Raw genomic sequence first — 23,762 nt, 5'->3', positions numbered from 1 at the left:
GACTGCAGGAAATGTGTGTGGATAGCTGGAGAGATGTCCCTTTCCTCCTGAAGAAGGGTGGCTGTGGTCCCTGCGTAGTCAGCAGGGACCCTGAAGAGGCAGCTGGGTGTGAGGGCAGGCACCCAAACTCTTCATCAGGCAGGAGGGGAGGTCAGGAACATCTGTGCTGTTGGCATCCCATGTGCAGGCTGAACTTCTCTTTGGAACTGAACATATTCCTCTTGCTCTTGTTGAAATAATAGTACTCCCAGGCATGCTTTTTAGGCAGGGTTCTGTCTGGCTAAATTGAAGAGGACCATGGACCACAGGCTTTGCCACTGGGTGGGACTGATGCTTTCAGACCACTCACTGCCTCCTTGTGATCCACATTAAATAGGGCAGAAAGTAACATAGTGCTGTGCTAGGTATTTTTTGGCAGAAAAATTGTGATTTGCTGATGGCCTTTCCCCAGTTAAATGCTGTTCAACTACATTCTTGTAATTAATATTTAATCAGACACTAATAGTACTTTATGCAGAATTCAGATGTGCTGGTGAGACCTTGCTGCATCTCAGAGCTTAGAGCTGTGCTGCTTAGAGAACAGTTGTGTCTATATTTTAAAATGGTACATTGACAGATAGCTCTGCTTGCATCTCTGCAGTCAGTGTAGAGGAAATGTATTATAACCTAGATAAACATGACTGCAGTTTGCTTCTCTCTATGAAATTTAACAACACTGACAAAAATAAGAGCTTTGGGAGCTACAGTTCCTTCAGAAGACTGGACAGTGCATTTAGGAAGATATAATGATTATTGGAGTGGAACCAGCATTTACTGTTTTGTTTGGTTTATTTACAGTAGGTTACTGAAAATTCTGAAAAATTTACCTATAAAATTGAAAGTTAATAAAAATTACAGTAAGTTTTCCTTTCTTTCCACTCCATTCTGACCCTCAGATCTCTTAACTGGCAAATCAAATCAGGCAATTCGGCTTGATGTCTTGCTTTCCTGAGAATAAAACTTTGGACTACACCGCCAAACAGAAAACCTTAAAGTCAGGCTATGATTAAAATAGTCAGTGAAATCAAAGTGAAAGCTACATGTGTACAGTTAAGAATAATAATGGGGAAAATCAATCTTCCTGGTGAAGCGAGTGTTGACATAGTAGATACTGCCTTTCAGGTTTGAATGAGACTGCTTCTAATGTTTTTCTTTAGTTGTCATTCAATGCAGTGTTAATTACACTGAGGGGTTTCCCAATGATATGTTTGTTGAGCTCTATGTAAGTGACAAGATGATTATGTCTAAATGACTGGTAAATGTTTTGGCTTTGAGGACTTAAATATTTGTATAAATGAGTCCTTCAAAATCTGAGAAATGCTCGACGTCTTCAAAGGATAACAGCTTTGTTATGCACCTTATTTTAGAGCTATATTTTATTTGTCTTGCTCATCTTACACCAGCAAAGCAGCCATGAGAATCCAAGGGGTTATTCTAACATAAGAAGCAAATCAGATAGGGAAGGTGGCAGACTCTCCCATGCAAAGAAGGAATTTCTGTTGTAGCCGTAATACATATGCAGCCATGACACCTACTTGTCTTAGAGCAAATGAGGAGAAAATCTATCTGAAGTTAGTGTCTTCAAGTGCAGAGTGCTTCTTACCTCTGTGAAAGGGTTTAAGAGAATTCTGTGAAATTACTTTAAAGGATGAAATTTTGTATCCTGACTGAAATCTGAAATATGATCTTAATAGGAAGAATATGCTAATAATTTTCATTTCTAAGGAGCTGCTGATGCATCCAGTTAGGGAGATATGTAAGGAATATGAGTTCTAGGGCGGTTGCCTAAAAATGTTTATGTCTTTCCCCTTTTTTTTGTATAAATTAAGAAGCATCTCTTGGACTGAAGTGGAACAAAGGACTATGTGAAGTGGGAAGGAGAAAGTTTTAACTGGCACAATTTCAGGTTGTGCAGGTAGGGAAACCTCCCAAGGCAGCAAACAGGCTGCAGTAAGGAGGGGGAGAGGGCAAACTCAACCTCTGCTTTGAGGAAGATGGCATTTCCAGTCCAGCAGGCAGCTCTTATGAAAAATGAGTTAGGGCATGAAAAGCACAGTGGATTTACACAGTAAAGGGAGAGGATGCTGTCCGTAGAGAGATCTGGGAAATCCTCACAGCTCAGGTGAGTGTTACTGCTGGGTAAAAAACAGCTAATTTACTGACAGGGAAAAACTGCCTCTGGGCTGTCAGTTCTGCCAGTGAAACTGCTTTGTTCAGACAAAGGATTTTGCAACTTAATAGCTATTTTGATTGTCTAATAAAATGGGAGACAGGCATAGCACAAAAGGCAACAACCAGAAACTGATGTGCAGAAAGTTCCACCTGAAGGTGAGAAGAACTTCTTTGCTGTGTGATGACCATGCACTGGAACAGGCTGCCTGGGGAGGGAGTGGAGTCTCCCTCACTGGAGATACTCAAGAAGCATCTCGTCACAGCCCCAGTTAACATGCTCTAGGGGAACCTGCTTAAGCTGGGAGGTTGGACCAGAGACTTCCAGTGGCCCCTTCCAACCTTAACCATTCTGTGATTGTGTTCTGAGCCAGCTTTTGCCATAATCTTAAGTGATGCTATAAATAAATATTCCAAAGGATTTTTGGTTGTCATGGAAAGCACTCATACAGTTGTGAAACTCTCTTCCTCCCTCAAAGATCCCACAATCCGCTTTACTGAGTTCAAGAATAGCTCAGGGATTTTTTTTCCCACCTGCTAACACTGAAATCCAGCTGTTTGAATGATAAAATTTGGCAATTGGTTTGCACTTCAAGGTGAGTTTGCAGTTTACAGCAAGGTGAGGGGCTTGCTCAAGCTGTGGATTGAAAAGGAAGATTTTGGCATTAAACAGTTTTAGGAAAGTATTCATTAATAAAGCTGGAATTTGGTGGGGACTTGGGAGGTCTTGTGGCTTAATGAGTGTTATTTGCTAATTGGCAATAGTAGCAAGGCTGCCCTACTTTCTCATCTTTCTGGAATCTGCTGGAAGCTGGTGTCCAAGGTGGCACTTAATGCTGAGGTGATCTTCATTCTTTACGTTTTCTAACTTCTTAATAGTCTCAACAAATATTATATTAAAGAAATTTAGTATAAATTATAGTATAAAAACAGAAGGAGACAAAGTAGGTTTTATTCAACCATCATTAACCAGTAATTTCAGTGAGGTGACTGGAAGCACTGGAGTCACTGGAATTTTGGTTTATTTAAAATAAAGGCAAATGAGAATAGAATTGAATCCTTCTCATTTTGTCTTTCAAGTGTCTGTTACAATGAATTTCATGTGACAAAGACTGTATATGTCTTTTGTTCTGTGCAGCGCTATGCATATTATTGTGATTCTGAAAATAGCCACTAATAATTTCCTGAAGAATTGTCATTTTCAATGAACTGCTGTATATTTTCAGCTGCTTTTGGTATGCCACTAAAAGCTGGTTTGCCTTTCAAATATGTTTACTCACTTCTAGTTTGGGGTTCAGCAGCACAGGATAAATGGCTTTGTCTGGAAGATTTAGAGATTGCAAGAAGTATGAGGGAGGAAGACGCTGGACGGGATCCTTTTTTAATATTAACTTTATGTGGTTGGTAATAATGTGGATTTGTATAATTCATATTTATTATTGTAAATTGACAGTAATATTTACTTTTATTGCTAAGAGATTAGTACAAGATGAATTTTTTTCCCACTCCGTGTATTTATTTTGGGGGTTTATAATAGGAGTGAGTTAGGAGATGTAGCTGAGGAGCCTGTGGCATATTTCTAGGGAGAAAGACAGTTTTAAGAATGCTAATAGCTGGGTAAAATTTTGTAAAGTGCTGAAGAGTGCAGGTGAAGGTAGTTTCTGTGTTGAATCACCTGTCTGGTAGCTGTGGAAACTAAGAGAAAAAGCCTGATGGGTGCAGTGTATCCAGGCCCACCCTTCTCCTGTCTCACATGTGACAGCTGGAGGCAGATGGAGGGACAGTGGCACTCACCTGGCTGCTGCTGCAGGGATGTGCTCTGTAGGTGGGAGTGTTTAATGCCCACTCACTTCGTGTTCACAAAACTAATTGCTCCACCACAAGCCTATAAAAATGGTGGATTGTAATTTGGAAAGTAGCCAAATGCTGAGTGCATCCCAATGCCTTTCCCAAATTTGCTTTAGTTTGAATATAATTAATTTTAGTGTATATAACTTGCTTTGTCATTACCAGCATCACTACCAACATTAACTGTTTGGGGTTTTTTGTACAAGTCAGAGCAATTACAAGCAGGATAACAGTCTCAGAAGATAGCAAAACCCAACTACAATTTAGTTTGTCAGGTGACTTTCTCTATGTCACAGAAATACTTTAAAAATATTTGCAATAGAGTGAGCAAGTTACTGTTTTTTAGAGCAAGAAAGCTTTTTTTTTTTTTTTCCCCCTTCTCTCCTTCTTATTCTGTTTCCCTGTGTGTTTGATGCTGACTAAACAGCCTGGTATATGTACTACTTCACTGAAACATTTCTCGTGGTACAAGGCTGTATGAAATCCCTAATCCTCAGATGTCTTGAGAATTTGAAAGTGGGATCAAAAAAGAAAGTTCCCCACCCCAGAGAAGCCCATAGATAAGGAAAAGATGTATCATCTACAAGACAAGTGAGAAAGAAGCCTGTAAATAACAAAGGAAGCATTTTCCTGGTGAGAGATGAGTAAGGATTGTTAGTAGGTAGGTCACAGTGAGAGTCTGTGGGAGCATTTATCCTGGAGTGACCATGCCTGTGAACTTCTGAACATTTTGAACCTTACAAGGAACCTCCAAACTTGACCTGGAAGCTGGCACCTCTGTAGGTCTGCAATGCTCTCCTGCTGCCAATAGACAATGCTCTGCTTTTTCCTCTGATGTTTCTGAACTTTTTGAGCTTTCAAAGCATTGCCTCTGGGTTTTAGGGTTTTCATGACATATTCTGACTCACTGAAAGGTTGATGTGAGAGAGAGTAGGATTTCACCATAAGCTTCTGCTATGGTCCATTGACAGTTTTGTAATTCTATAATACAGAGAATGCAATCCTATAATAAGATAACTACGATGGAGCTTTTGGATATAGTTATCATATTATGGGATTGTATTCACTATATTATAGAATTACAACTTTACTATATAGAATTCAGAAATTTCCTGCACTCTGTGAAGCAATAACAGTACTCTTTGGGAGTTTGCTCAGACTCAAGAAAATTCCATAGAAACTCTTGTCTACAGACTTTGCTGGTTTTTAATTTGCTTACCATGCAGAAACATGTTAATGCAATTTACTTGGTGGTTTGTGCTTGTTTGTTTGTTGTTTGGTTTGTTTTAATAAAATTAATGGTTGAGATGGAATTTTTCAAGTCTCAGAATAGAAATCTGGAAGACCCAGTTTGTACCCTATTTGCACTTGTAGAAGATTGAGAAAAATACTGATCAATGTATTTGAACTGGAAAGGCTCTTCAGACTAAATGGGCTGGTTCCTGTACTTGTGTCTTGCTTCATAAGTGTTTGAAATACGAGTCTGTTGGAGTGAGGCAAATGGAGAGCCTGTGCTGTTCCTGGGAATGAGGTGGGAGGCTTTTCTGGGGAAGTGGGTCACAAGTCCCGTGTCCTTAGTGATGTGTTGCATTTTGCAGAATGAGAGATGAAAGGACAGAGAGGGGTAAGTAGTAACAGAAAACATAGTACTAAGGTAATTTTACAAGCTTCTATTCTGTAATATTGTTGTTCTGGTATTGTGAACCCCGGAAATGGTGAATATTATTTATTTATAAATATGAAACAAAATCTGATGCCCTTAAAGTGCAGTTTAATGAGGTGACTAGCCAAAAATTGTCTCTCTTAATCTGTAAGTTGTTTCCTCTTCCACTGTGAACTGTTTAACATCTACATGTTATCAGCTAAAATCTATGGATGTGGGAAGGGACTCGGTTCCTCCTTGATTTGTCCTGGCAGTGACTTCACTGGTCTCCAGGAGTTTTCTAGTGGATAGAAGTGGTAACTGTTGCCACATCCTCAAGTTATTTCAAAATGAAAGTTAAAAAGTAATGATAGAGAGTGGATGCCTGTGTGCATAGGCCTGTGTCACATTAAGGCTGGCAGGTCTTTGGTGCTATTTCTGTAGTGACTTCCAATAAAAATGGGTTTGCTCTGTCAGATGGAAAGTAAACTTGACATTTTGTTCAGTCTGAGGTAAACTCTTCCAAGCATCCTATTGTCTACTGAGGTTTATATGTCTACAATGCTCTGCTGCCAGATGCTGTTCCACCATTTCTGAGAGCTCTGAAAAGAATAGGGACATTTCTATAATTAATAATGGAAAACAATTTCACTTCTAATTTTAATGATGTCAGAAAAGATCCAGTCCATCATGCTTTGTGAATCAGCTCCTGGCAGCTGCTGAATAATAGAGAGAAAACTCCAGCTTGCTTTCTCTTCAGATGATGTACCATGTTACTTGTTATTCATTAAGCCCTGTTTTCATGCACATTCATTGCACAGAATTGGTGAGTGATAGGTACTGTACTGCCTGAAGGCCACTTTGATTCCTGAGTTTTAGTGTTATTCTTCTGCCACTGTATGCTTGCCAGTGCTTGAGGAAGAAATAATTACAGTGCAAGTAAACTTGCTGAATGTCCTGACACTCTTAATGATTCCTAGGAAATTGGCTTCCAAGTTTGCAGCCACGTGTGCTTCAAATAGTGTTATCAGTAGTTACCCTGCCAGGAGAAGGAATACAAAGTTCCAGAGTTTCTGCTTCCAGAGACTGATGCTTTGCTTTAGCTTTGTGCTGCAAGCCAGAACATCGTCGTGCATCTCTGTGGTGTGGCCATCTGCTGTTTGGGTTAGCAGGGAGCTCATTTTGGAATTGGGCAATCTGTCCCAAGGTTTGGGACCTTGGCTCAAAAACAGGGCATTGCTAAACCTAGGGAAAGCAGTGTATGGAACAAATTAGGGAGAGGAAAAAAAAAAAAAAAGTATATTTAATCCTTCCAGCCTACATTTAAATTAACCATTGTTTTGGAATGTGTAGTTTTACATCTCAGAAGACTGATTGAATGTGGCTGCACTTCTGTGGTAAAGATTAGTTTTACTATAGATTCATACAAGAAGAAAGCTGTCCTGCTTGGAGCTCTCACAGTGCAGGAATCTGTATTTCATATTTATACAAGAAGAAAGTGTCCTGCTTAAAGATCTCACAAAAGAGGAGGGCTCCTACCAAGATTTTAAGCCACCTTGGCAGACTTTTTAGTCTGGACTGTCCGTGGATTCCCTGGCATAACACTGTCCCAAAACACTTGCAGAGCTCTGGGACCAGTTAAGCTCTGGTCCCAGTGTGTGATGTGCTCCAGCAGATATCCACTTAGAATTCCTATGGATGTGAGAGGACTCTGTGACACAGGGACTCCCTGTTGGAGACAGGAGAAGGGAATGTTTCCATTCCTATAGATATCTGACCACAACCCTTATTCTTAGTCTGCATGCTCTTTACGGGGTTCTATGAAAGCTCATGTGACACTGTGACCTTCAGAGAGCAGCTTTATAGTGGGTGGCTTTCCTAATGTTAAATGGAGAAAGGTTGTAGCCTTGTATGAAGGAAGAGCTCAGCTTGGGCAGGAAATGGCAGTCAAGCAGAACAGGGAAAAGTGTCTTTTAATCACCAGGGCACAGGAATAGCCTTGTTGGAATGAGTGCAAACCTGAAGAAAAAAATAATTATGCGGAGAGTGAAGCATCATTAAATATCAAACCCAGCCATTTAGAATGAAACTTCTAAGGAATTTACATTCATGGCCAAATGCTCCAGCTCCAGACGGCAATGGAGGAGTGAGAAGTGAGTCATCAAGGCTACATTGGCTTTGGGAAGATTTGAAATAAATGAAGCAGAAGAATAGAGGAAATATTTTCAAGGTGTCTGTCTAGAGTATGGTGGCTTCATATATGGGCTTGATCACCAAACCTCTGGGTAGCCTAAAAGTGAGGACTTGCCTAAGGACAGTTACAACTCAAGATTAGGACATTTTTCATCAAATCTGATAAAGATTGCAGGAAATAAGCAAGTATTCAGAGCAAAAAGCAGGATTTCATTTTCCTGGCTGATCTCTGAGGTGTCCTGGATGAGAAGCAGTAAGCAACTAGATAGGTGTTAATTTATCAAGTATATGCTGTTTCATATTAGGTTGTCATAACATTTTGTTTCTGATCTGTTGCCCAAAAGTTTAACTGTCTTGCCCAAAGCATTTTTAAAAACTTTTGTGCCTGCATAGTGCTGAAGAAGAGGTGGAATGAGCTATCAAATAGCTCATATTGTGAGCTATTTAGGCAAATAGTGGGTGCTCTGTTTTTATGGTGCTGCTGGGACATGCAGCACCTCTGTGGGACTTGTGCCTCGTAATGAGTGAGTGTGCAGCTTCAGGCTGTGGAGATCAGTGTGAAGCTGTTGCTGTTGAGTAGTGGGATTTGGAGAGGATTTTTTTCTGACAGCAACAATATGGTGCTACTTCTCACTGTGGGATTGAAAGCAATCAAGAAGAATCTGTAATTTAACAGAGCTCAGATCGTGGTTAAACCCAGAAACTGTGTTCTGAACTTAAGTTCTGAGGGACATTCCAGCCCTGAGGCTGACAAGTGGAATAATTACAACCTGGTTTCCTAATATATTTTCTTATCACATATCACAGAATGGGTCAGGTTGGAAGGGACCACAGTGAGTTATCTGGTCCAAACTCCCTGCTCAAGCCAGGTTATTCTTGAGCACACTGCACAGGATTGTGTCCAGATGATTCTTGAGGACTTGCCGCTTTCAAATTTCAGTCAGCTCTTCTCTGTCCATCTCTCCAACCTGTCGAGGTCCCTCTGAAGGGCTCCACGGCCCTCTGGGGTATTGGCCACTCCTCCCAGCTTTGTGCTGACAGTGAACTTGCTGAGGAGGGCTCTGCCCCTTCATCCAAGCCTTGATGAATAAACTAAACAGTATGGGGCCCAGGGGATACCAGTAGTGACAGGCCTCCAACTAGACCCTGTGCCACTGATTATCACCCTCTGAGACCTGCCATTTAGTCAGTTCTCAATCTCACTGTCCACTCATCCAGTCCACACTTACTGAGTTTGTCTATGAGGATGTTATGCTGATGTCTAAGACAGCAGCAATGCCAGCTTAAACTTTTCTCGTGAATTTGGCATGTTCAAAGAGCATTCTCTGGTGTCTAATAAAAGGTATGTCCTTGTGATTTAGTTTCCCCCTCAGCAGGGACACACAGAGGGTGTCTCTTCTCTAGCAGGATGTTAATTTTATGAAGCTGGTGGGAACTTCGCAGGTTTCTGACTTCTGCTGCACTGCCTGGAACCAGGCAGTAAGTCCAGAAAGTGATTATGGGCTGGGAAAACAGACACAAACTGCTGCAGACCTTTTCAATGTGGTTATATATGTCTTGTTAGTGTGTGGAATCAGCCTAAAAATCATTGTTTAGGAATAAAGAAGTAATTACATGAATAGTTACTAGGAAATGCAATAGAAATGACAGATACCTCTGCTGGCTAGAAAATGTTGGTTTAGCAATGTTGTCCACGTTAACTTATTAAAATATCATGCACCGTTTTCCACCATTTTATTTCCCTCTTTGAATTATGTGTCTAAATTACCTACTGATTACAGCAGCTATTTGTTAGCTGTTGGATGAATCATAGGAATTTTTTTTCCTTTCCTGCTAGCAAGACCAGCAGGCTGTCCATGCTGGAAGCACTTCATCAGTCAGGTTCTTTCCAAAGACTGGTGCAGTCTCCTGGATGTTTGGCTGTGCCCTTCTGTGAGATGAGCTGTGCAATTCCTGTGCACACTCTACCCCCTGTTATTCTTTCCTATCCTGAAGTTTTCTGTGCTTGAGCATCACAATTGTCTTGATACTGGATTGGATTGACTATTCTAGTATTTCCTACTGACCTTTAGAAGAAAATGTGGAAGTCTGGTTTAAGTACTGTGAATAAATATTTTTTTATAAAGTTTATGAATGCACAGAACGGATTTCAGAACTGAACTAGTTTGCATTGTCATAGGGCCACTAATTGCATTTATTGTCAGAGATGGGCCAACTGGAAATTTGGTTAAAAATTGACATTGATAAGTAATACAAAGTTAGGGGTTTCTGCATTTCTTAAATCACTGCATCTTTTGTAGAGATCAGGAATAGATGCAGCTTTCCTCCCTGCCCCCCTCCCCAAATGATTTCGGAAATGACTCACATTCTTGCAGATATTGGCAAGCTTTCTTAATCCCCTGTCTCACTGTGTGGCTCATCTTCCAGGCAAACTTTGCAACAGTTGCTGCCAAGCTACTGATGAATGCAGAAGTAGCTGGCAGAACCAGACATTCACAGGTAAAGGACCTCTGCGTGTTTTGGCACATTACTTGACAGCTTCTGGAAGGTCTTCTGCTGGTAATGTTTGGTACTTCCAGTTTTGCCCATGTGTAGAGCCTGCAATTACACTAGTGATAGGAAGAAAGTTAGAGAGAGTATGAAGAGAATTCTCTCTTAGTTAAAACACTGAGGAGGTGAACAAAACTTTGCTCTAAATGAAGTGTAACCTGTGCTAATGGTGAAAAATGTCTTAACTCATCTTCAAAGCCAAGGATATCTGGCCCTGAGAAAGTGCCTTTGAATTAATTACACTGCATTATTTAATGGCTATAAAATTCTCAGTCCCTTTGGTGTCTGTTAACAGGTTCCCCTGTAATTGCAGAGCAGTTTTCTAGGAAAGGAGACATTGTAATTTTATTGTTTAGTATGTTAACCAGAAGGGAAGTTGGATGTGTTGTAAACTGATATTCAGGTTATCAATGTCAATTCCAGACTATCAAATAAAGAGATTTTCATTTTTAAAGTACTCTGATTGTTGATTGCATAGGTATTTTCAGCAGTAGTGAAAAATCTGTCTTAAAAAAATACTGTTGCTGAGAACCTATGAGTGTTCAAGCTACCCATCCTCTGAAAATTGCTGTGATTCTTGTACTTTGATCTGTCTGTAAAGGCTCCTGACTGTGGGAAGCTTAGTTTTTAAGCTGGCTATGGGTTCTCCATGTGCATGACAACAGCTGTTCATGAGTTTTCTGCTTCTTGGCCCCACCATGGCCCCCATATAACCTGCTTTCAAACACTGCTCAATTAAACTTATTCCCCTTTCACCATCTTCCAAGAAGGCACTATGATTTGTACATATTTCTGATCTCCTCTCTTTTTTTCTTTGCTCCACTTCCACCATTATTTTTTTTCACTGGCACTTACATATTTGAAGTGTTTGTCCACCAATAAGCTGATAACATAATCATCATCATTGAGGTGAAGAAGAGGAGAACCAGAATGGAGTCAGTCCTGTGTGTCCTCAAACATACAGCCTGATCACCAAACTGAGACAAATTTCAAAAGAAGTTAATTAGATGTTAAAGACTACAGTCCCTTACATTTAGTGAATGACGTTAACTTTTCTGCTCATGGTTTGTCAGTAGTCATGTGTCACTTATCATTATTTGTGTGAATGAGCTGAGGCTCCTTTCCATCACTATTTATTCTTATCCTATGCTTATCAAAATCAGAATAATGAGAAATCAAATGAAAAAGCACTGAAGAATTTTTAGCAAAGCATCAAACTGTAAAGAAAAATACTGTCCTGGCAACTACCTTTGCTCTAAGCTGAATCACATCATCTGTTGCTGTGCTTTGACTGACTCAGATTTAAACAAACCAACGTTATTCTAGGTCTCTTGTTGCCAGAAAACACGTTTTTAACTGGAGTGTAAAAAGTAATTAACTCCACCAATGTATTCAGAAAGGAGGAGAAGAACTACAGGGGCCTAAGTAACCCTGCAGTAAAAGTATAGAATGGCCAAGCCTGTCCCGTCTCCTCGAACCAAAATGTTGTATTTGGAAAAGTTAATGAATGGTGTGGTTGGCAAGCTGGCTGCCTCCCAAGCTCTCTGGAGGCAAGCAGGACCTTCCAGGTGATGCACAAGGTTCTTGGATGCATGGATGTGCTCATTGCTCACTTGTGAGGCTGCAAACACACTAACTCAACACTCTGGTCTTGAGGGGTAAATGAAGTGAGAAAAGACAATGGGTAAAGCCTTTTCAATGACAGAGCTGTTACTGACTTAGGCAAAGAGACTTTGGCTTTTATCTTCTTTTTTTGTTTGTTTTTAGATTTTATTTTATTTATTATTATTGTTGTTGGGGGGGGTTGTGTGTTTTGTTTTGCCTTTTTTTTTTTTAAGACTGAGTGTCCTTGACTGGAGTGGTAAACAGTATCAGAAAAAATCCTCCTGTTTTTTTGCTGGAAACCAACCTGCTCCAGCTGCTATTGTGTGCCAGGTACAAAATTACTCTATACATTACATTTTCTAGGAATCTCTTATGTGCTGCCTCTAAACAGAGCAAAAAAACATGGGCTTATTTGTATTATCTTTGTTAAGCTTTATCTGTCATGACATTGTTCTTACTACGTCCTTTGAACAAAAAGTTGACTTTGAGAAAGGGAGACATTCTTGTTGCTGTATGCATGTGGTAATACAGATTTTGAAAGCTGCTCTTTGAAAATCTTGAAGTAGCCAACTCAAGGCTAACTATATTTTTAATCCTTGTCTTTCCTCTTCTTTCCTTCCTCTTCTTTCCTTCCTCTTCTTTCCTTCCTCTTCTTTCCTTCCTCTTCTTTCCTTCCTCTTCTTTCCTTCCTCTTCTTTCCTTCCTCTTCTTTCCTTCCTAATTTGTAAAATTACTGGTTTTCCCCCTCTGCTCCAGAATGCCACTGTATGGATTTGTTTAGTCCTTTATCTGAGTTTCTAAGTTACACGTGGGACATGATGCCACATGCTTTCTCTTGAACTACTTGGGGGTTCTTTGCCCTGTTCCCCCTTCTGGATGTATTAGCTGCTTTGTGTGTCCGCTGAATACTTTGTCACTTGGTTTCTGGCTAATCACATCTGATGAAGGGCTTTGTCTCTCTTGTGCTAGAAGATTTGGCTCAGACTTCCAAAGCAATTGCACATGTTATTTGAAGGGTTTATTTTCTTTCCAACAGAGATAATCTTTATCACATTAGATTTTACTGACTTTGTCCTTTACAAAAAGCAGCCTAAAATTAAACCAATAGAGACTTTTAAAAAACTGGTATAGATGTTGTGTTTAAATGTGTTAGAATCTTGTGTTGATTCAAGAGGTATTTGTTTATAAATAATCTCAAGATAAATATTAATGGAATATCTAAGGGGTTTTTTGAGCTGAATGTATGATTTAAAGCTTACTATAAAAAAAGCCTGGGAGTTATTACGTTATACTGTAAAGCTAAAAATATAATACCAGGGAACGGACAGGTGGAATAGATGCTCTCTGTGAGTTCTACAGACAGCTATTACTTTCTCTATAGCAAACATGATGATAAAGCTGACCTTAATTGTAACCAAGCCATCTATAAGAACTGGAAGTTAAAGCGATACAAATTCCATTTAGGAGTGTGGTGTCCTGAAGGGCACATCAGTGAAGGATCACTCAGTAGCCACCTGCATCTTTCATTGTTTGCCTCAACACTGGCTCCTGGCACTTAGGAGATATGATACAAGCCTAAATAGACCTTCTGGAGCTTTTGATCCAACCTAAGGTAGCTCCTTTTATGAATTGATTAAAGTATGATCTTTCTAAAAGCTGATGACTACTGATGAGGCAAAAATACTCAGGAATATGGGGGATTTGTTCCCAGATCTGTGCTTTCACGTTTATAATGAAATTTGAAACCAGGTCAGTTTTATGATTGGGGTCTTTTGTTTTGATTTTGTTTTGTTTGTTTTTTGTTTTTTTGCTTATGTGGAAGCAGGTATTTTTTATGCATCTGCTTTTATTCAATGCTAAGTTCTATGTGGATCAAATCTTAACTCATCTGCTGCTAAGTTACTTATTTTACTCGCTGTGTCTACAGAGCCTGTTGTGCATCACTCAGTTCCTCTGCTGCTGGGGGTCTGAAGCCCATGGCCCACTCTGTGGCTGAGCTGGTACAGCTTTGCAAGGCTTGGGCTCACTCTGCCACTGAGGCCACTGGAACCAAGTGCTACTTCTCAGGGCAAGGACAAAAGCTGCTTGCTTGTGCCCGCTATGCCGTGTAGATTCACCTGCAGACAGCCAGGAAAAGCCTTTATCTGTAAATAAATGTAACAAACAAATCTGGACTTTGTTTGCTAAACTCCTTTTGTACAGTAGAAAACGGTTTATTTATTATCTTTTTTCATCATTATATTTTTCACCATTAACCAATAAAATATTATCTGTTAGATCTTTTGTAAAAAGAGTAATTTTTTTTTTTTCTTTCCAGAGACAGATTTTTTTTCCCATTTTTGGCCTCATAATATTTAGTGTTTTCTCGTGCCTAGGTACTGCAATTCTTTAAAAAACTCAGGCTGTAAATAGTTCTGTTTCCATGCAATGTTGAGCACAGTGGAATTTCGGAGTTTAAAATTGCATCTAGAGGAATCTAGACTTCTTTCTCTCCTTCTCCCCATCCCAGCTGTCAACATCATATTCTAATCTCTATTACATCTTGGCCTGGGATCATGTGGACTGCAAGAAACAATTTGATGATGGTTTTTAAGCTGTTTTACAGCTGCCAAATTCTGGAAAAAAGGAAAATGTCCTAGATGAATGAAAGATAACAGCATTTGAAGTATTTTTTCCATTTTCAAGTTCTAGACTGGTCAGTGACAATAAAATAAAAATCACAGGTTTTTGTTTGGTGTGAGTATTGGATGTTTGTGAAAGATTCCTCAGTAAAGCATTTGTTTTAATGCAGAACAGGTTCATGAGCTTGCAGCATAATCGACATGAGCAATTCTGTGATTCTATAAATTTGTTCAGTGGCAAAGGATTATGAATACAGTACTTGGGGTGCTGCAGAATTCACATAATACAGTAGGAGTAGTAAGAGCTACTATTTTCTTCCTTTTCTTCAAAAAGAAAATGCAGTCTCTACAGCAGCATGTACCTTGATCCTACAAAGCAAGAAGCCAGAATGCAAAAGACAATGTTCCTCTGAAAAAGTCTGTTTACTACTTTAACTACCTTTCTGTGTTTGGTCAAAGAGGTTTGGCTGTAATTGGACTTGCACACACTCTCATGCCACTTCAATTTGTCCTGTTCTTCACCCTGTCAACAGTTACATTTCTGCAGGGTGAAGATAAAGTGTGAAAAAATAATGAAAATAGTTTGGGGCCTTCTCTTTCCCTTTCTTTTTTTCTTCTTTCATGCTCATACAAAGGCTAAATGAATTTTCAGTGTTCTTGCATACCAGTTTCTTACTTACTAGTTGTTATCCAATAGCACCTGCAGGCCTGCACTGCCTGCTCTGCCAACAGATTGGCAAAGGGTGAGAGAAGAGATGATGCCATCTGGGGAACTGAGGCAAAGAAAAGCAACGTGGCTTCCTAACATCAGGCAGAATTATGTCATAAAGCTGAAATTTGAGATAATAAGAGACTTCTAGCCTTTTTCCCCCCAGATTTTTCTATAGTGTCTAAAGTGCAGACTTTCTCTTGGTGTACATTTGATATTTTTATGCCCAGGTATTTTTACTGAACCCTGTCCTTGCATCTTCCTCACAGTCACAGGCAGTTGGATGTTGAAGCATATCCTAAAGTCACAGACAGTCACAAACAAGTGAAAAATAAGGAGATGAGAGGACAGCTCTTTGAGTAAAATCATTCAATTGGTCACTGAAGAACTGCTGATGTCTAGTTCATATTCATGGTACACCTATACTCATGGGAAAGGCATCTAGTCTAGTAGTCTACTTTCATCTGATGAAGTGAAATAAACTGTACTGGGAATCATCATTTTACAAGGGTTTCTACTTTTATGTTGCTAGACTCTTCCCTCTGTACTAGGCAAAGTCCATTTGATGTATAGAAATGGTTTGACAGTAGATATTCTGTCATGGTAATAAATTTCTTTTGGCTGAACTGATGTCAAAACTAAGCAAGAGTGAAGCTGAATTTAAACAAAACTTGATTCATGTATTGCTACCTTGTAAAATTGCAAGATATTTTAGAAGTATGGGGCTCCTGTTGGCATAGGTTTTTTCTCTTTCAGCCCGGTCAGAGATTTATGTCTGCAGCCATTTTCTCTAACAAGTAGTTGTCTTTTTCTTAGCTGGGCTAGCTCCACTTTGCTGTTGTTGTGGGGACACTGGCATGTGCTGCCAGCAGAAGGTTGGGGCTTGGCTGCAGGTGTTCATGTTCTTCCTCACACAGTGTGAGCTCCAGCTGTCTGAAATCCACCTGCTGTGCTGGGGAAAAGTGCTGGAAACCCTTCAGGGAAAAAATCACAGCTATCTAATATCCTGTCTACATCAAATGTGCAAGAGTCAAATTTGTCACTTGGTCAGTTTATCAGTGGGGCAGGCTCGATTATAGCTGTCTTTGCTGTTTGTTGGAGATGAACAAGGCAAAAAAACCTGGAGTGATATATGACTATGGGAAAAGCTGCTGAGAAAATACTGTCAGTCTGGAAGGAGTGCTGTTTGTTCTTAGAAGTCTGTGCAGACTATCTTGTAATGTTTTTATGCTTGAATGTACATCAGAGTATACAGTGGTGTGATCATCTGCATGACTTTTCTTTTTTTCCTTTCTCACAGTGCATGCCAATTAAAGGCCTTGGATTTGTGCTTGGAGCCTACAAATGTATTTGCAAGGCTGGATTCTATCATCCCAACATCTTCTCAGTGAACAGCTTTCAGAGTAAGTGCCTTTGCTTGAGTTAAAAAGAAAAAAGAAAACAGAGCTAGCATTAATAATGTAGGGCTGCTTTTTATCCTCGTCAGGGTTATACAGTAAAATCCCAGTGGTTTGCAACTCTTGGATTATATAATCACTTAAGGAGTTCTAGCCCTTTGGTTTGTCATTCACGATACTCTTGAGGATCCTGTAAAATATACTCACTTGAAGAATATTTGATTTGTAAATAAATTAAAAAACATGAAAAGAAGCCTTGCTAAGGGGAAATAGAGATTTCTGGCATCTGTGCTCATGCACAAGTATTCTGGAAATTAATCTACTCATTTTCTGTTTAGCCAGAGGAAATGAGAATGCCCTAGCCTCTGGGTTTGTGCAGGCTTTAATTGTTTTCATTTTACTCCATTTGCAAAAGAGAATTCAAAGGAGCATCCAAACTCTAATACATGCTGATGAGGTAGTAGACATGCTTCAAGCCTGGGAGTCTGGCTGGATGTATGGATATCATACATCCTACACATGCCCAGGACACACATATAGTTCCTGACTCCCATAACAGGAGAAACAGAATTTGGCTGATGCTCGTCAGGGAAAATAGTCAAACTGCACACCCAAAGCTGATGTCTGTTACTGTCATCAGGTGACCAAATCTCTGTATGCTGAAATTGTTGCAGTTGTACTGGTAAAGCTCAGGCTGCAGTCACAGGTGCAAAGCAGCTCCTTGGAGGTGTAGCAAGGCATCCTTCTCTGCCTCCTGCTTTCAGGTTCTTCTCATGCCCAGCTTCTTTGCACCATCCTTCAACGAGAGGTTCATGACATCAGCTCTCAGTGTGAGATCAATTTGTGCGAGATATTCAGGGAATGGCAGTGAGTGACTTTCACTGAGCTTGGTCCAGGACTGCATGTATTATCCTCTGCCTTGTGTGAAAACAGCTGTTCTGTTCCCCAAGAGAAATACTTCTAGTACTAATCATCACTTACTATACCCACACACATATATGTGGGATATAATGTCTCCTGTACATATTTGTAGAATAAATAGCACAGTTCGTTCAACACTTTGTCTGCTGCATGTTTCCTTTGTCTTTTCATACTGTAAAGTGTTGCAGAAGGCAGCCTTGTGCTGTTTCTCTGGGCTGTGTGAATCTGTTGCTGGAGAAAGGAGGATCTTCCTGGGTCTTCCTGAAGTGCAGTGAGTTCTGGTTGAGTTAGGATTTAATTGCCTGAGAGAGCATATAAAGACAACTTCATACCAAATGCCATAGAATGCACACCAAAAAATGTTGCTAGAGATCATAACAACATTGAATATTAGGGATGAGATTAACTTTATTTCATATCAGTTGTGCAAAATATGCATGCTTGGTATGTATTAGTCAGCTTGGTTTCAAATGCAGTCAGCATCAAGAGCATGGCTCCCGTGGAGATTGATTTGTCTTTAGATGGTAAAAGCAATACCTACATAATTTCTTCAGTTGCTATAGAATGAAGAGCCTTAAAATGGGTATTTAGTTCCTAATAAAGTGAAATTTGTCTCAAGGAAGTTTGTAAATGCTTCTACTGTAGGATGTAAGGGGCCAGTTTGATTTGAGCCTTTGTTGCTGTGAGGTAACCTGACTTTTGAAACAGTAATGAAGAACTTTTTAAATTCATCCAGATGTAGCTCCATCTGCCAAGTTGTATAGATGATTTCAAAAAATGAACAGTGAGACTGGAAATGACTAAAGTATTGAGAAGAGCCTGTGGTTCAAAGGAAACTTGGCTCTGTCACACAGCTGCATTCTGTAAAAAAAAAAAAAAAAAAAAAAAAAAGAGGAATAAATGACATGGCTAAAATGGCTGGTGGTTCAAAATGATGTTAACATAGGAATTCAAGACACGAATTCTGCAAGCAGTTTTGACAGAAGCTGTCTGACCTGGAGATCTCTTTGTGGAGCTAGGTAGGTGAAATTTGATGATACAAGAGATGAAACTGAATAGGAATGTTAATCATTTAGGAAGTATTCCTAGTGGAAGAAAATAAAGAGGCAGCAAAGATTTTCAGGTCTCAAGATATCAGAAAGGAGATAGGTAGAAAAAAATGACCAGATTTGTACTTAACTGAAGTGAAAAATTTGATTGTGTTATGTCTTGAAATGGGAGCATTTCTCAGTGATGCTGAGATTCTGCACCACAGCAAAATATGGATAACTACAGTTGCACATTGTGTCTGAGTGTCCAGCTTTTGAGTGGGGGAAAGGTTCTGCTTTTGCCCCAGATTAATGTTTTGGCTTGAGTCTGAAAGATAATTGTATAATATGGCTTTGCAGAGATGTTGAACACTCTACACAGTTTACTGGTAGGCTCTGTGAGAACCTGTGATGCGACATTAGCAGTGTCCTGTGTAGGAAAGATTCTGCAAATCTGTTGCTTTTCTGTCTTAAACCAGCATGATGGTGCTGCTCCCACGGAGGCTGCACATGTTGCAGATTCCCAAAGTGTGTGTGGGACAGGGGCACAGCTGGAATTCAGGCTGTTCTCTTACTGAATAAGAAGCCAGGTAGGAGAGCATTTCTCTCCCAAGTCTGTGTGCCAAAATATGTTAATGAGGACCTTGGATACTACAAGGAGACAAAGTTATTACCATACTTCCAGGATGTCTTTTGAGGTTGGAAATTGATTTTAGAAAAAAGCGCATTTCATGTACACAGGTTGTATTAACCTGTAAGTGCTTGAATACATGGTTATGCACTTTCTCCTAATGGCTCATTTTTAGGTAGCACTATTAATATAGGTAGAATAGACTAACTGATGATTACTTACGTTTTAACATTCCTGTGACATTCTTCTCCAAGGCACTTCTGTTCTCTGCCTCATGGGGTAATGCATTGAAAAATCTTTAGCAGAACAACAGTGATTTGTTCATCCTTGGAGCTTGCTCTTTAGCAATCTGCGTATACTGCAGAAATTCTCAGCTCTTGCTGTTTGGATGTGGAACCTGCCCTGCTTGCACCAGAAGTGGCTCTTTTGCCTGAAGATGGGATTTTGCTGTCTCTAACACTACCATGATCACATAAAAATTTCCAAGAGGGGTTTCCAGTTCCACAAGAATTCTCATTTTTTACACATGCTCTTTGGCTTTGGTTCTTCAGCAGAATCCTCATGTGCAGATCTTTGCGTATATGAAGGTTCTCACTGGCTTCAGTGATCCCTTTCTGGGGTGAGGCTTATGACCATGGCTGATGATCAGGTTTTGGTGCCAAGAGGTCCAGTTACATTCTCACCAAGTTACTGCAGCATCACTAATGCAACTGTAGTGTTCCTAATTTCTTCCATTATAGAACAAGAGCAGAATCAGTGTTTTGTTCTGCTCAGTGCTCAGCATGCACTGTGCTCTCTGTGTTCATGTGCTGATTCTGACTGGAGTGTGGGATGATTTGGTTTGGGACAAAGCAGTCCCTGCCCTGCTTTGGGCTGGCTCTCAGCAGTCTGTGGTGCCATTCTTACTTTGTAGGAAGATCTCAGCTGGCAATGTCACAGCTGCTGAGGCATCCCTTGCGTGGCAAAGTGTCCTTAGGAGAACCAAAGCTGATGAAGAGCTACCCTCAGGAGAACATTTCAAAAACAGATGGGCCAATCAGACAGAAAAATAAGACTGAGATAGAAGAGAGAAGAGCTAGGAAAAAAATACGGTAGAGTGGAAATAGCTGAAACATTTAAGCTCTTTTGGTTTATTTTATTATACTTAATGTAATTTGTCTATTCCTACTTTCAACCTACTTTGCTTTGTTCTTTTTTCCTACCTTTTTATCCTTTTTATTTTTTGGTTACTACATTTTATTTCTGTTCTTCTTTTCTTTTTTTCACACCTTCCTCTTTTTCAGTTTTAACTTCTGCAACACAGTGTTGCTTCCATTTCATTTGTGACAGTGCTGAAACTGCTGCTGCCTTACACAGAGTGGAAATGACTTCTTGTCCTTCCACCTTACCAGTATCTAGAATATTTTGTCATCTTTTGAGGAGGAAAAACTGTTTTTATTCACTGTGGGAGACATGTAATCCCAAAGAGCTGCTGAGAAAGGGCAAGGCACAATAAAATGTCTAGCAGTTCTGTTAGAACTGGCTAGTAGTCCAGACTTGTAGTCCAGCATGTAGTCCAGGCTTGGCTTGGACTGTCTGTCTTGAATTGATGTTACCTTGACTTTGGTGAGGGGAAGGACGAGACAAAAAGGGCAGAAATGTTCAGCTGTGTGTTGGGCAGCTGAACTCTGAGACATATAGTCGGGGCAAGGGTGTGGGTGGTGGACAAGATCCCTGTCAGTGGTATATATAATGAACAGTTCTTCCCCAAGAAATTATTTTAGAGGGTCTGAAAAAGGTTTTTTCTTTTTGTCAAGGAGAAAAAAAAAAGGGGAATTGTTAATTGTTCCTCATTACATTGTGGAAAATTCCATGTAGATCATTTTTTTCTGATCTTTCTTTTATTAGCTATAAGAAAGAATCATACAGAATCATGGAATCCAGTAGGTTGGAAAATACCTCTAAGATCACCAAGTCCAACCTGTGAGCAACCCCCACCTTGTTTACCAGTCCAGAGCACTGAGTGCCACATCCAGTTGTTCTTCAGACACCTCCACCTCCATTTGACAGTCAGAAGATATTCACAGAAAAATCCGTCCTGGCTGGCAGTGCAGAGAGTGCAAAAGATGTGCATCAGTGACGTTCTTTTGTGTACAACTGACAATATCACAGAAGCAATAGATTGGAAAGGACCTCTGAGATCATTGAGTCCACCCTATGACCAAGCACTGCCATAGATTACAGCATGGCACTGAGTGCCATGTCCAGTCTTTCCTTAAACTCCTCCATTTGACAGTGGCTCCACCACCTTCCTGTGCAGCCCATCCCAATCTCTAAACATGACACCAGACACTCTAAACAAAAGATTGCTGTTATGTTATGAAGTCGTATCCGTGGGATATTTACTTCAACATGCAACTGCTTATTTAGCTGTTATTCCTGTAGTATGTGATGAGTATCCATGTGAGGACACTCCCATGTATGATTCAGATAAGAAACTGCTTGATAAAATGGAATATTGTGTATTCGCAATGACTTTCAAGGTTGAACATTTAGGAAATAAAATAAGTGCATCAAGTTTAGGATGATGTTAAATTATCAACTCGTATTCATATAATATTTGTGACAAGTAGTCTCATAACTATGGATCCTGAATTTTTTCCTCTGTTTAAGTATTTATACTGCAAGTAATTTATTTAGTTGACACAATAAAAATATATTAAAAAATGGCTTATGGGGCTCAGAAATGTGAAGTTTTAAAGAGATAGACTAATTGAAGGACAGCTATAGAAATGATAAAGGAACAGATGTGTGGTGGAAAAGCAGGTTGATGTGAGCTTAAATGTTGATGAAATGAAGTGGAAAACTTGGACAGCAGGGAATGCATGCTTAGTTTGGATATGGAGATGGGAGGTGGGAGACTGTGACTTCTGTCTCTGACAGAGGACGGTGTGGGTCTGTTGCTCTAGCTGTAATTAAGAAAGCAAGGATCTGATGTTAGATTTGAAGAAGGTGGTTTCTGTTAAAGCTCTTGGAATGATAATGGGCTGAGGTCCAGGGGTGTGTGCTCTGAAGAGAAGTTCCAGTCCTAGAATATCTTCAACATTAGTGTTCCTTAGAGGTTCTCCATCTGCTTGGTATGCCCAAGCATGGTTATTTTCCAAGATTTCCATTCCTGCCTCACGCAGTCAGGGTCAAAAAAGCACAAGATGTCTTCTTGCTGACTCCTTGAGTCTAAAAATCTGACTTCCAACATGAGTCAGCACTACTCTGCTATAATCTGGTTTCCAACATCTTAGTTTTGAATAAAGCTCCAAGGAGAAATCACAAACTATGTGGGAAATACCATCCTGTTCTCTACTCACTCTGGGATGTGGGAGTGGAGCATCCTACACTGAGGACAAGGAGCATGGCTTCTGACTCTTTCCCAGGCTTTGCCTGGCAGCAGATGTGTGCTCATGCACATTTGGATGTAGATTTGAGAAAGCAAGAAATAATTACCCTTGTAGATAACCTTCTGCTTCAATCGTTCCAAGCTAAAAGTCTGAAGAGTTGCATAAGCCTATGTCTATGTGCAGCATAGGTGTAATAGCTTGTCTCTTGAAGGACTCAGCAATGCACAATTTACTGTTTTCACTGACAGAGAAGGAGAATTTTGATCAAAGAAACTGAAGCAGTTCTCTAGCATTGTGAAAAGTGAGAGGACTTACCACATGTTATAACACACCACTGATTTGGCTTCAGCCACATTCTGTTGTTCTTGTGAGCTCCTAAGGCTGTCTTGCCTATAAAAAACATTTTCAACAAATTAATTTTTTCCATTTATTTAACAATATTTTTTTGCCCCCTTTCTCTTTCACCTTTTAACTCTATTCATGGCCTGTAGGTAAGTAGCTTTACAGGGGTTTACGGGCAAGTGTCACGGATCAGAAAAATTAGGAAACGTGTGCACTCTTGATGGGTTCCAATTGATGGATGAGATGTCAGTTCAAAATGCATTGATTTTCCTAGACATAATATTAACTTTCCAACAGGTTTTCTTCTTAGTGTGCTTGTGTGAACAATGGAAAACTATACTCAGTCTAAGTGCACTGGTTTAGCTTCAGGGACGGAGCAGTGCAATCATGCAACAGATTGTTGAAAAAATGTTAATTAAGAAGGGTTTAATCTAATTTGAAGCTCATTAATTCACTAGATAGCATTTTTATAAAATCGAGGAACAATCTGAAATAGGATCAGTGCTTGTACTATGAACATTAGGAAGTTAATGGGTCTGCCCTTAATCTGTCTGTTTAAAATCCTTTCCTTATTCCCAAATATTTAATGTAATTTGTTCCCCATTCAAAACTCTCCTTCATAGAATTTCCTGTGCAGATTTAGCCCACTCTAAATATAACAGGAAAGCATTTGATGTTTAATAAGCTCACTTT

General features: G+C 39.8%; 1 protein-coding gene across 1 annotated transcript in view; it reads left to right on the top strand.

The window, feature by feature from the left end:
- Window positions 1–23,762, top strand: part of GPR158 (G protein-coupled receptor 158) — a 186,555-nt gene that overhangs the window by 63,108 nt on the left and 99,685 nt on the right. The window contains exon 3 of the mRNA XM_066316019.1: window positions 16,677–16,779. Coding sequence (XP_066172116.1) covers window positions 16,677–16,779 — 103 coding nt within the window. The remainder of the gene's footprint in view (window positions 1–16,676; window positions 16,780–23,762) is intronic.

This window comes from Sylvia atricapilla, chromosome 1 (assembly GCF_009819655.1).
Source record: "Sylvia atricapilla isolate bSylAtr1 chromosome 1, bSylAtr1.pri, whole genome shotgun sequence".
Lineage (NCBI taxonomy): Eukaryota > Metazoa > Chordata > Aves > Passeriformes > Sylviidae > Sylvia > Sylvia atricapilla.
The sequence above is the reverse complement of the archived record's forward strand: the minus strand, read 5'-3'. Positions and strand labels throughout refer to the sequence as shown.